General features: G+C 43.0%; 1 protein-coding gene across 3 annotated transcripts in view; it reads right to left on the bottom strand.

Moving 5' to 3' along the window:
• The window catches only part of LOC118936849 (carboxypeptidase Z), a 30064-nt gene extending 17918 nt beyond the window's left edge, over positions 1–12146 (bottom strand). For 2 of the 3 annotated variants that reach the window (XM_090209871.1, XM_090209872.1), the window contains exons 1-5: positions 11950–12077; positions 11460–11733; positions 6279–6311; positions 1127–1181; positions 580–763 (exon numbers count right to left, since the gene is read on the bottom strand). In XM_090209871.1, the coding sequence (XP_090065997.1) occupies positions 580–763; positions 1127–1181; positions 6279–6311; positions 11460–11571 (384 nt within the window). In that variant the 5' untranslated portion in view covers positions 11572–11733; positions 11950–12077. Of the gene's footprint in view, positions 1–579; positions 764–1126; positions 1182–6278; positions 6312–11459; positions 11734–11949 lie in introns of all 3 variants that reach the window. The other variant, XM_090209870.1, reaches the window with a different exon arrangement.
• Positions 12147–12795: the final 649 nt, after the last annotated feature.

The raw sequence follows: 12795 nt of genomic DNA, 5'->3' as shown, positions 1-12795 counted from the left end.
GAACTAAATGTGCTAACTGGAACACACCTTGACTGTTGTGGGGCTGGAACTAAATGTGCTAACTGGGACACACCTTGACTGTTGTGGGGCTGGAACTAAATGTGCTAACTGGGACACACCTTGACTGTTGTGGGGCTGGAACTAAATGTGCTAACTGGGACACACATTGACTGTTGTGGGGCTGGAACTAAATGTGTTAGCTGGGACACACCTTGACTGTTGTGGGGCTAGAACTAAATGTGCTAGCTGGGACACACCTTGACGGGGGCAGGGCTGGAACTAAATGTGCTAGCTGGGACACACCTTGACTGTTGTGGGGCTGAAACTAAATGTGCTAACTGGGACACACCTTGACGGGGGCAGGGCTGGAACTAAATGTGTTAGCTGGGACACACCTTGACTGTTGTGGGGCTGGAACTAAATGTGCTAACTGGGACACACCTTGACTGTTGTGGGGCTGGAACTAAATGTGTTAGCTGGGACACACCTTGACTGTTGTGGGGCTAGAACTAAATGTGCTAGCTGGGACACGCCTTGACGGGGGCAGGGCTGGAACTAAATGTGCTAGCTGGGACACACCTTGACAGGTGCGGGGCTGGGTAGGTCTTGGCAGCGCGGGGCGAGTACGGAGCACCCCAGCAGACGGATGTCGGGGGAACACTCCCCGTTGAGGAGACCGTGGATCACAGAGAGGAGGAGGTACTCAGCTCCAGACTCCACCTCGTGACGAGACTGCTGACCTAGGATGTTAGGGAAGATGGTCCTGGGGAGAGAGGAGATGAGCAATTGATCAATTGGTTGATTGGTCGATCTGACGATCAGTCTGTTGAACAGTCAGTCAGTAGGTCAATCAATCAATCAATTAGTCAGTCAGTCAGTAAATCTGTGAATCGGTCTGTCGATCAGTCAGTGAATCAATCAGTCAAGTAGATGAGAACATATTGGTAATGTTTTTTCTCAAACAAAGTGATTCTCTTCCTTTCCCTGTGGGAAATATCTTCACCCTAGGGTAAGGGAGGGAACCCCCTATGGGTCCTGGTCAAAAGTACTGCACTATATAGGGAATAGTGTGGCATTTGGGATGCATACTCGGCTTATAGTAAGGGAGGGTAACCTGAAGACTCACCTGGAGTAGTCCAGGTCATTGCAGTAACCCAGGTTAATCTCTGAACACACTGCGGCTGTGGAGGGAGGAGGGTTAAGAGGAGGACACAACATTTAGGAACGTTCAGATAGAAATATGTTATGTAGAACAAACATGCCTCTCTGACATGTCGAACTAGGAGTCATGTCGGCTGTAATCATGGCATTTCTATCTGCATTGTTGGACAACGTTGGACAACTGAACCTGGTCACACTTTATTGTCTACTTTGTTGATGTTACTATGATATAGGACTTACTCAAGACTTAAGGGACTTTACCCAGCTAGCAGCACATTTGGTATACTTGGAAGTTGTGGGAAAGTACGTTTTTGGTTTCTTGTTCGTTCTGGGAACGAAGACATAGGTTTCCTGACATTTAAAATGGAACATTTTGCCTGTTCTGGGAACGTAGATTTTTAGGTTGCAGGGAGGTTCTGAGAACGTTGCAGGGAGGTTCTGAGAACGTTGCAGGGAGGTTCATTTTAAAAGGCTGATTGATCATTAGAAAACCCTTAGAAAAAATTTGTAAGCACAGCTGAAAACTTTTGTCCTGATTTAAAGAAGCAATAAAACTGGCCTTCTTTAAACTTGTTGAGTATCTGGAGCATCAGCATTAGTGGGTTCGATTACAGGCTCAAAATGGCCAGAAACAAAGAACTTTCTTCTGAAACTCGTCAGTCTATTCTTGTTCTGAGAAATTAAGGCTATTCCATGCGGGAAATTGCCAAGCAACTCAAGATCTTACAACGCTGTGTCCTACTCCCTTCACAGAACAGCGCAAACCGGCTCTAAACAGAATAGACAGAGGAGTGGGAGGGCCCGGTGCACAACTGAGCAAGAGGACAAGTACATTAGACTGTCTAGTTCGAGAAACAGATACCTCACAGGTCCTCAACTGGCAGCTTCATTACATGGTACACGCAAAACACCCGTTTCAACGTCAACAGTGAAGAGGCGACTCTGTGATGCTGGCCTTCTAGGCAGAGTTCCTCTGTCCAGTCTCAACGTCAACAGTGAAGAGGCGACTCCGGGATGCTGTTCCTCTGTCCAGTCTCAACGTCAACAGTGAAGAGGCGACTCTGTGATGCTGGCCTTCTAGGCAGAGTTCCTCTGTCCAGTCTCAACGTCAACAGTGAAGAGGAGACTCCAGGATGCTGGCCTTCTAGGCAGAGTTCCTCTGTCCAGTGTCTGTTCTTTTGCCCATCTTAATCTTTTCTTTTTATTGGCCAGTCTGAGATATGGATTTTTATTTGCAACTCTGCCTAGAATGTATGTTTTTTAAATAATGTTCTCTGAGCGTTACAAAGTTTTTTTTAAATTAACAATACATATCTTTGTTATGTCTTGACGTGATATCGATATAAGTATATTTTACATCATCCCAGACAGACAGGTGACAGACAGTACAGAACATCCCCCTACAGGGTCCTAACTAATGTTCCTGCCCTCTCTGAGACCACGCAGGTGTTCCAAACGGCATCCTACTCCCTATGGCCCCTGGGCAGAAGTAGTGCACTATATAGTGAACAGTCTGCTATTTGGGATGCACACAGACATCTATATACAGGCTTGTTCCATCCTGCTACATTTGCATGTAAAGGAATTTGAATCTGTTAAATGGTACCGCCAAAAAACAACACACAGACAATAAACATAATATACAGACAACAAGCAGAATATATAGACAATAAACAGAACCTACAGACAACAGAACCTACAGACAATAAACAGAACCTACAGACAATAAACAGAACCTACAGACAATAAACAGAATCTACAGACAATAAACAGAATCTACAGACAATAAACAGAACCTACAGACAATAAACAGAATCTACAGACAATAAACAGAACCTACAGACAATAAACAGAACCTACAGACAATAAACAGAACCTACAGACAATAAACAGAACCTACAGACAACAGAACCTACAGACAATAAACAGAACCTACAGACAATAAACAGAACCTACAGACAATAAACAGAATCTACAGACAATAAACAGAACCTACAGACAACAGAACCTACAGACAATAAACAGAATCTACAGACAATAAACAGAACCTACAGACAATAAACAGAACCTACAGACAATAAACAGAACCTACAGACAATAAACAGAACCTACAGACAATAAACAGAACCTACAGACAATAAAAAGAACCTACAGACAATAAATAGAACCTACAGACAACAAACATAATCTACAGACAACAGAACCTACAGACAACAGAATATATATACAATAAACAGAACCTACAGACAATAAACAGAACCTACAGACAATAAACAGAACCTACAGACAATAAACAGAACCTACAGACAATAAACATAATCTACAGACAACAGAACCTACAGACAATAAACAGAACCTACAGACAATAAACAGAACCTACAGACAATAAACAGAACCTACAGACAATAAACAGAACCTACAGACAATAAACAGAACCTACAGACAATAAACATAATCTACAGACAACAGAACCTACAGACAATAAACAGAACCTACAGACAATAAACAGAACCTACAGACAATAAACATAATCTACAGACAACAGAACCTACAGACAATAAACAGAACCTACAGACAATAAACATAATCTACAGACAACAGAATATATATACAACAAACATAACGATGGACATTATGGCCAAACAGTTATATTTTGGTTTCATCAGACCAGAGGACATTTCTCCAAAAAGTACGATCTTTGTCCCCATTAGAAGTTGCAAACCGAAGTCTGGCTTTTTTTATGGCGGTTTTGGAGCAGTGGCTTCTTCCTTGCTGAGCGGCCTTTCAGGTTATGTCGATATAGGACTCGTTTTACTATGGATATAGATACTTTTGTACCTGTTTCCTCCAGCATCTTCACAAGGTCCTTTGCTGTTGTTCTGGGATTGATTTGCACTTTTCGCACCGAAGTACGTTCATCTCTAGTAGACAGAACGCATCTCCTTCCTGAGCGGTATGACGGCTGCGTGGTCCTATGGTGTTTATTCTTGCGTACTATTGTTTGTACAGATGAACGTGGTACCTTCAGGCATTTGGAAATTGCTCCCAAGGATGAACCAGACTTGCGGAGGTCTGCAATTGTATTTCTGAGGTCTTGGCTGATTTATTGTGATTTTGCCATGATTTCAAGCAAAGAGGCACTGAGTTTGAAGGTAGGCCTTTGGATACATCCACAGGTACACCTCCAATTGACTCAAAGTATGGCAATTAGCCTATCAGAAGCTTCTAAAGCCATGACATCATTTTCTGGAATTTTCTGTTTAAAGGCTCAGTCAACTTAGTGTATGTAAATGTCTGACCCACTGAAATTGTGATACATTGAATTATAAGTGAAATAGACTGTCTGTAAACAATTGTAGGAAAAATGACTTGTGTCATGCACAAAGTAGATGTCCTAACCGACTTGCCAAGACTATAGTTTGTTAACAAGAAATATGTGGAGTGGTTGAAAAATGAGTTTTAATGACTCCAACCTCAGTGTTTGTAATCTTCAGACTCCAACTGTATATATGATGGGATCCCCTCTGTCTTTTGTCTTTGTTGTACATTGTTTTCCTGTGAGGAATATCTCCTACTATTTCCTGTGTACTTTATATTTTGCACATTGGGTTGGCCCTGTGGCTTTCTAATAATGAAGATATATTTTGAGCACAACAAGTGCATGTGAACTAACGACTTCAACTGTAGCTCTATTGACACAAATGTGGTATGTACACTATAAACACTGTCAGCTACAGTGTGGTATGTACACTATAAACACTGTCAGATACAGTGTGGTATGTACACTATAAACACTGTCAGATCCAGTGTGGTATGTACACTATAAACACTATCAGATACAGTGTGGTATGTACACTATAAAGACTAAGATACAGTGTGGTATGTACACTATAAACACTAAGATACAGTGTGGTATATACACTATAAACACTGTCAGATCCAGTGTGGTATGTACACTATAAACACTGTCAGCTACAGTGTGGTATGTACACTATAAACACTGTCAGATACAGTGTGGTATGTACACTATAAACACTAAGATACAGTGTGGTATGTACACTCTAAACACTGTCAGATCCAGTGTGGTATGTACACTATAAACACTGTCAGATACAGTGTGGTATGTACACTATAAACACTGTCAGCTACAGTGTGGTATGTACACTATAAACACTATCAGATACAGTGTGGTATGTACACTATAAACACTAAGATACAGTGTGGTATGTACACTATAAACACTAAGATACAGTGTGGTATGTACACTATAAACACTAAGATACAGTGTGGTATGTACACTATAAACACTAAGATACAGTGTGGTATGTACACTATAAACACTAAGATCCAGTGTGGTATGTACACTATAAACACTAAGATACAGTGTGGTATGTACACTATAAACACAGTCAGATACAGTGTGGTATGTACACTATAAACACTGTCAGATACAGTGTGGTATGTACACTATAAACACTATCAGATCCAGTGTGGGATGTACACTATAAACACTGTCAGATACAGTGTGGTATGTACACTATAAACACTATCAGATCCAGTGTGGTATGTACACTATAAACACTGTCAGATACAGTGTGGTATGTACACTATAAAGACTAAGATACAGTGTGGTATGTACACTATAAACACTAAGATACAGTGTGGTATGTACACTATAAACACTGTCAGATCCAGTGTGGTATGTACACTATAAACACTATCAGATCCAGTGTGGTATGTACACTATAAACACTGTCAGATACAGTGTGGTATGTACACTATAAACACTGTCAGATCCAGTGTGGTATGTACACTATAAACACTGTCAGATACAGTGTGGTATGTACACTATAAACACCGTCAGATCCAGTGTGGTATGTACACTATAAACAGTAAGATACAGTGTGGTATGCACACTATAAACACTAAGATACAGTGTGGTATGTACACTATAAACACTGTCAGATACAGTGTGGGATGTACACTATAAACACTATCAGATCCAGTGCACTGCCATACGGTTGACATGGACTATCATACATAAGATATATTTTACAATCCATCTTTACATGTAATTTATTTTCTTATAAGAATAAAATAAGTTCAGTTCAACTTACGTTTTTCTACATCTGGACGGTTGTTGCATCTTCCTGCAAAACACAAAACACATCACAATAGAAGTACGTGTAGCCTACTGCGGTGGTTCTCTAACCTCTCCTGGTGAACCCCCAGACTCTATGTAGCCTACTGCAGTGGTTCTCTAACCTCTCCTGGAGAATCCCCCAGACTCTATGTAACCTACTGCAGTGGTTCTATAACCTCTCCTGGAGAATCGCCCAGACTCTATGTAACCTACTGCAGTGGTTCTCTAACCTCTCCTGGAGAACCCCCCAGACTCTATGTAACCTACTGCAGTGGTTCTCTAACCTCTCCTGGAGAATCCCCCAGACTCTATGTAACCTACTGCAGTGGTTCTCTAACCTCTCCTGGAGAACCCCCCAGACTCTATGTAACCTACTGCAGTGGTTCTCTAACCTCTCCTGGAGAACCCCCAGACTCTATGTAACCTACTGCAGTGGTTCTCTAACCTCTCCTGGAGAATCCCCCAGACTCTATGTAACCTACTGCAGTGGTTCTCTAACCTCTCCTGGAGAACCCTCAGACTCTATGTAACCTACTGCAGTGGTTATCTAACCTCTCCTGGAGAACCCCCAGACTCTATGTAACCTACTGCAGTGGTTCTCTAACCTCTCCTGGAGAACCCCCAGACTCTATCTAACCTACTGCAGTGGTTCTCTAACATCTCCTGGTGAACCCCCAGACTCTATGTAACATACTGCAGTGGTTCTCTAACATCTCCTGGAGAACCCCCAGACTTTATGTAACCTACTGCAGTGGTTCTATAACCTCTCCTGGAGAACCCACAGACTCTATGTAACCTACTGCAGTGGTTCTCTAACCTCTCCTGGAGAACCCACAGACTCTATGTAACCTACTGCAGTGGTTCTCTAACCTCTCCTGGAGAACCCCCAGACTTTATGTAACCTACTGCAGTGGTTCTATAACCTCTTCTGGAGAACCCCAGACTCAATGTAACCTACTGCAGTGGTTCTCTAACCTCTCCTGGAGAACCCCCAGACTCTATGTAACCTACTGCAGTGGTTCTCTAACCTCTCCTGGAGAACCCTCAGACTTTATGTAACCTACTGCAGTGGTTCTCTAACCTCTCCTGGAGAACCCCCAGACTCTATGTAACCTACTGCAGTCTCTAACCTCTCATGGAGAACCCTCAGACTCTATGTAACCTACTGCAGTCTCTAACCTCTCCTGGAGAACCCCCAGACTCTATGTAGCCTACTGCAGTGGTTCTATAACCTCTCCTGGAGAACCCCCAGACTCTATCTAACCTACTGCAGTCTCTAACCTCTCCCGGATTACCCCCAGACTCTATGTAACCTACTGCAGTGGTTCTCTAACCTCTCATGGAGAACCCCCATACTCTATGTAACCTACTGCAGTGGTTCTCTAACCTCTCCTGGAGAACCCCCAGACTCTATGTAACCTACTGCAGTCTCTAACCTCTCCTGGAGAACCCCCAGACTCTATGTAACCTACTGCAGTGGTTCTCTAACCTCTCCTGGAGAACCCCCAGACTCTATGTAACCTACTGCAGTGGTTCTCTAACCTCTCCTGGAGAACCCCCCAGACTCTATGTAACCTACTGCAGTGGTTCTCTAACCTCTCCTGGAGAACCCCCCAGACTCTATGTAACCTACTGCAGTGGTTCTCTAACCTCTCCTGGAGAATCCCCCAGACTCTATGTAGACTCTATGTAGCCTACTGCAGTGGTTCTCTAACCTCTTCTGGAGAACCCACAGACTTTATTTAACCTACTGCAGTGGTTCCCTAACCTCTCCTGGAGAACCCATAAGACTTTATTTAACCTACTGCAGTGGTTCTCTAACCTCTTCTGGAGAACCCCCAGACTTTATGTAGCCTACTGCAGTGGTTCTATAACCTCCCCTGGAGAACCCCCAGACTGCAGTGCTTCTCCAACATCTCCTTGAGAACCCATAGACTTACCATGTACAGTGGGCTCCAAATGTACTGGCACCCCTGACTGGCAATGACCAAACAATACTTAAAAAAATATAAACAATATAATTATAGAGATAAACTCAAAATACCAGCGTGTGAGAAATACTGGACTTTATTAATGTTTCAATGGAAGCAACCGAAATCATAATTATTTAATACAAAATAAATGTAACCAAAATCAAGGTTTCATCATTCTTGGCACTCCTCATTTAGTACTTAGTGCCACCACCTCTGGCAAGGATAACAGCATGGTCTTTTCCTGTAATGTTTGACAAGGTTAAGGAACACATTTGGAGGGATTTTTGGACCATTCCTCTATGCAGATCCTTTACAAGATCCTTCACATTCTTTGGGTTTACGCTTATCAACTGCCCTCTTCAACTCAGCCCACAGGTTTTCAATTGAATTGAGGTCTGGTGACTGAGATGGCCTTGGCAGAACATAGATTTTTTTTTTGTTACAGAACCATTTCTGTGTGGATCTTGAGGTATGTTTTGGGTCATTGTCTTGTTGGAAAGTCCACCTAGGGCCAAGTCCCAGCCTTCAGGCAGAGGCAAGCAGATTGTCAGCCAAAATTGCCTGATACTTGGTGGAATTAATTATGCTATCAATCTTAACCAGTGCCCCTGGACCTCTGGAATTAAAACAGCCCCAAAACGTCACTGACCCCCCACCATATTTCACCGTGGGTATGAGGTGCCTCTCCTTGTATGCATCTCTGTTTCGACACCAAACATGCCGATGCTATATCTGACCAAAGCGTTCAATTTTGGTCTCATCTGACCAGAGCACCTTCTTCCAGTCCTAATTTAAATGACGTTTGGTAAACTCCAAGCGTTTGCGTCTGTGTCTTGGGGTCAGAAAGGGCTTTCTTGTGGCAACCCTTCCAAAGAGCCTGTGGTTGTGGAGGTGGTGTCTGATGGTGCTTTTTGAAACCTGGTGACCTCAAGACGCCACCAAGGCCTGCAATTCTTTCACAGTGATTCTTGGGGATTTTGTTGCTTCTCTCACCATCCTCCTCCCTATCCTGGGGGGCAAAATGCATTTGTGTCCTCTACCCGTGAGGTTTTCAACTGTTCCATATATTTTTTTTATTTTTATAATTGCCCTGACAGTGCTCAGTGGTACATTCAATCGTTTGTGGATCTTCTTGATCTTCTCAGTATATGTACACCTGTTGTGAAAGGCCCCAAAGTCTGCAAAACCACTAAGCAAGGGGCAACATGAAGACCAAGGAGCTCTCCAAACAGGTCAGGGACAAAGTTGTGGAGAAGTACAGATCAGGGTTGGGTTATAAAAAAATATCAGAAACTTTGAACATCCCACGGAGCACCATTAAATCTATTATTATTATTATTTAAATGGCACCATAACAAACCTGCCAAGAGAACCTGCCCAAAACTCATGGACCAAGAAAGTAGGGCATTAATCAGAGAGGCAACAAAGAGACCAAAGATAACCCTGAAGGAACTGCAAAGCTCCACAGATTGGAGTATCTGTCCATAGGACCACTTTAAGCAGTACACTACACAGAGCTGGAGTATCTGTCCGTAGGACCACTTAAAGCCGTACACTCCACAGAGCTGGGCTTTGTGGACAGAAAAAAGCCATTGCTTAAAGAAAATAACACGTTTGGTGTTCGCCAAAAGGCATGTGGGAGATTCCCCAAACATATGGAGGAAGGTACTCTGGTCAGATGAGACTAAAAGTGAGCTATTTGGCCATCTAAGAAAACACTACGTCTGGCGCAAACCCAACACCTCTCATCACCCCGAGAATACCATCCCCACAGTGATGCATGGTGGTGGCAGCAGCATCATGCTGTGGGGATGTTTTTCATCTGCAGGGACTGGGAAACTGGTCAGAATTGAATGAATGATGGATGGCGCTAAATCCAAGGAAATTCTTGACGGAAACCTGTTTCAGTCTTCCAGAGATTTGAGACTGGGACGGAGGTTCACCTTCCAGCAGGACAATGACCCTAAGCATGCTACTAAATCAACTCTCTAGTGGTTTAAGGGGAAACATTTAAATGTCTTGGAATGGCCTAGTCAAAGCCCAGACCTCAATCCAATTGAGAATCTGTGATATGTGTTAAAGATTGCTGTGCACCAGCGAAACCCATCCAACTTGAAGGAGCTGGAGCAGTTTTGCCTTGAAGAATGGGCAAAAGTCCCAGTGGCTAGATGTGCCAAGCTTATAGAGACATACCCCAAGAGACTTGCAGCTGTAATTGCTGCAAAACGTGGCTCTACAAAGTACTGACTTTGGGAGGGTGAATAGTTTTGCACGCTAAATTTCTGTTTTTTGTCTTATTTCTTGTTTGTTTCCCAATAAGAAAAAAAGATGTTGCATCTTCAAAGCGGTAGGTATGTTGTGTAAATCAAATTATATATTACCCCCCCTAAAAACGATTTTAATTCCAGGTTGTGAAGGCAACAAAATAGGAAAAATGCCAAGGGTGTGAATACTTTCGCAAGCCACTGTAGAACGTCAGACATAGACGAAGAATCAACATCTGTGATGACATTTACTTTGACATTTTTTCTACAATTATATTGCACTTATAAACGGATACTGTGGTTTGGACTTAACATTTTTAGTAACCTGACTTGAAATACTAGTTACCTGACTTGAAATACTAGTTACCTGACTTGAAATAGTAGTAACCTGACTTGAAATACTAGTTACCTGACTTGAAATACTAGTAACCTGACTTGAAATACTAGTTACCTGACTTGAAATACCAGTTACCTGACTTGAAATACTAGTAACCTGACTTGAAATACTAGTTACCTGACTTGAAATACTACTAACCTGACTTGAAATACTATTAACATGACTTGAAATACCATTAACTTGACTTGAAATACTAGTAACCTGACTTGAAATACTATTAACCTGACTTGAAATACTCATACTGAGTTTGAGTAAATGTTATATTTTTAAAGGGACAGTGCACCTTAACGTTTCTATACAGAAACCCAGCCTAAAACCCCAAGCAGCCATGCAGATGTAGAAGCACGGAGTACGTGATGGATGGACCGCTAGGCTGTAGCAAAAAAACGCTTTTATAAAATCACATGGGGGGAAAAAAAGACAAGACAATCGTCTCAGAAACGACCTCGTAACTCACTTCAATAGCTCCGTGATGCGTAACCAGAAATGAGGATGATGAATGAATACGTGCGGTACTTTACCCAAATTGTCGTCTCCAGGCTGGCAGAACCGTTGAGGGGCACACCAGCATATCGACAGGACACAGAAGAGGGTAAAAACGGTTAAGTACGTCTTATATTCCGTTGTGTCCATAGTGATGTGGCAGGCTTGGTACGGCGCTATAAACTCTGTAATTACACTACACTACCTCCCACAGATCCAATTCCTCGGTCTCTCTCTCCTACCTCCCACAGATTAAATTCTTCAGTCTCTCTCTCCTACCTTCCACAGATGAAAAAGTTCTCTCTAGTCTACCTTCCACAGATGAAAATGTTTTTTTCTCTCTCTGTCTCTCTCTCCACCCCTCTCTCTCTCTGTCTCTCTCTCTCTCTCTCTCTGTCTCTCTCTGTCTCTCTCTCCACCCCTCTCTCTCTCTCTGTCTCTCTCTCCACCCCTCTCTCTCTCTCTCTCTCTCTGTCTCTCTCTGTCTCTCTCTCCACCCCTCTCTCTCTCTGTCTCTCTCTCTCCTACCTTCCACAGATGAAAATGTTTTTTCTCTCTCTGTCTCTCTCTCCACCCCTCTCTCTCTCTGTCTCTCTCTCTCCTACCCCACAGTTGAAAAACGTTTTCTCCTCTCCCTGTCTGTCTCCCTGAACCCCCACAGCCAGGAAAATCAGGAGAATACTCTTCCAGTAGATCATATTACAGAAGACATCCAGGGTGTGTGTGTGTGTGTGTGTGTGTGTGTGTGTGTGTGTGTGTGTGTGTGTGTGTGTGTGTGTGTGTGTGTGTGTGTGTGTGTGTGTGTGTTGGCGGGAAGACAAAAGAGGAACATGTCCTACCGTGTGTGTTGAACGGGTGGATTTAATGTAAAGACCTCTTGGTTTATAGTTTGTGGCGTCAGAGAGAAGAGTCTCTTATTACTGGAAGCTGTCTGAGGAATTTCAGGTCTGTGTTTGTGTGTGTGTGTGTGCATGGTGTGTACGTGTGTGTCTCAAGAGTCTTGGCAGTGTATTTAGTCCCAGAGAGGTTGTCCAGGAGACAGCGGAACTAAAAATGGAAAGCCACAATGACAGTCTGTCTCTGCATCCCCCAATGACACTACCAGCCAGGTTAAATAAAATATGAAATAAAAACAAACTTTTAGCCTCTTCATTTTCATGTTACTTACAACCTCATGCTAATCGCATTAGCCTACGTTAGCTCAACCTCATGCTAATCGCATTAGCCTACGTTAGCTCAACCTCATGCTAATCGCATTAGCCTACGTTAGCTCAACCTCATGCTAATCGCATGTGCACTACTTTAGACCACAGGGCCCATAGGGAATAGGGTGCACTACTTTAGAACACAGAGCCCATAGGGAATAGGGCGCAC

The sequence above is a fragment of the Oncorhynchus mykiss genome, chromosome 19, assembly GCF_057628025.1.
Source record: "Oncorhynchus mykiss isolate SJ-2025 chromosome 19, ASM5762802v1, whole genome shotgun sequence".
NCBI classification, from domain to species: domain Eukaryota; kingdom Metazoa; phylum Chordata; class Actinopteri; order Salmoniformes; family Salmonidae; genus Oncorhynchus; species Oncorhynchus mykiss.
The sequence above is the reverse complement of the archived record's forward strand: the minus strand, read 5'-3'. Positions and strand labels throughout refer to the sequence as shown.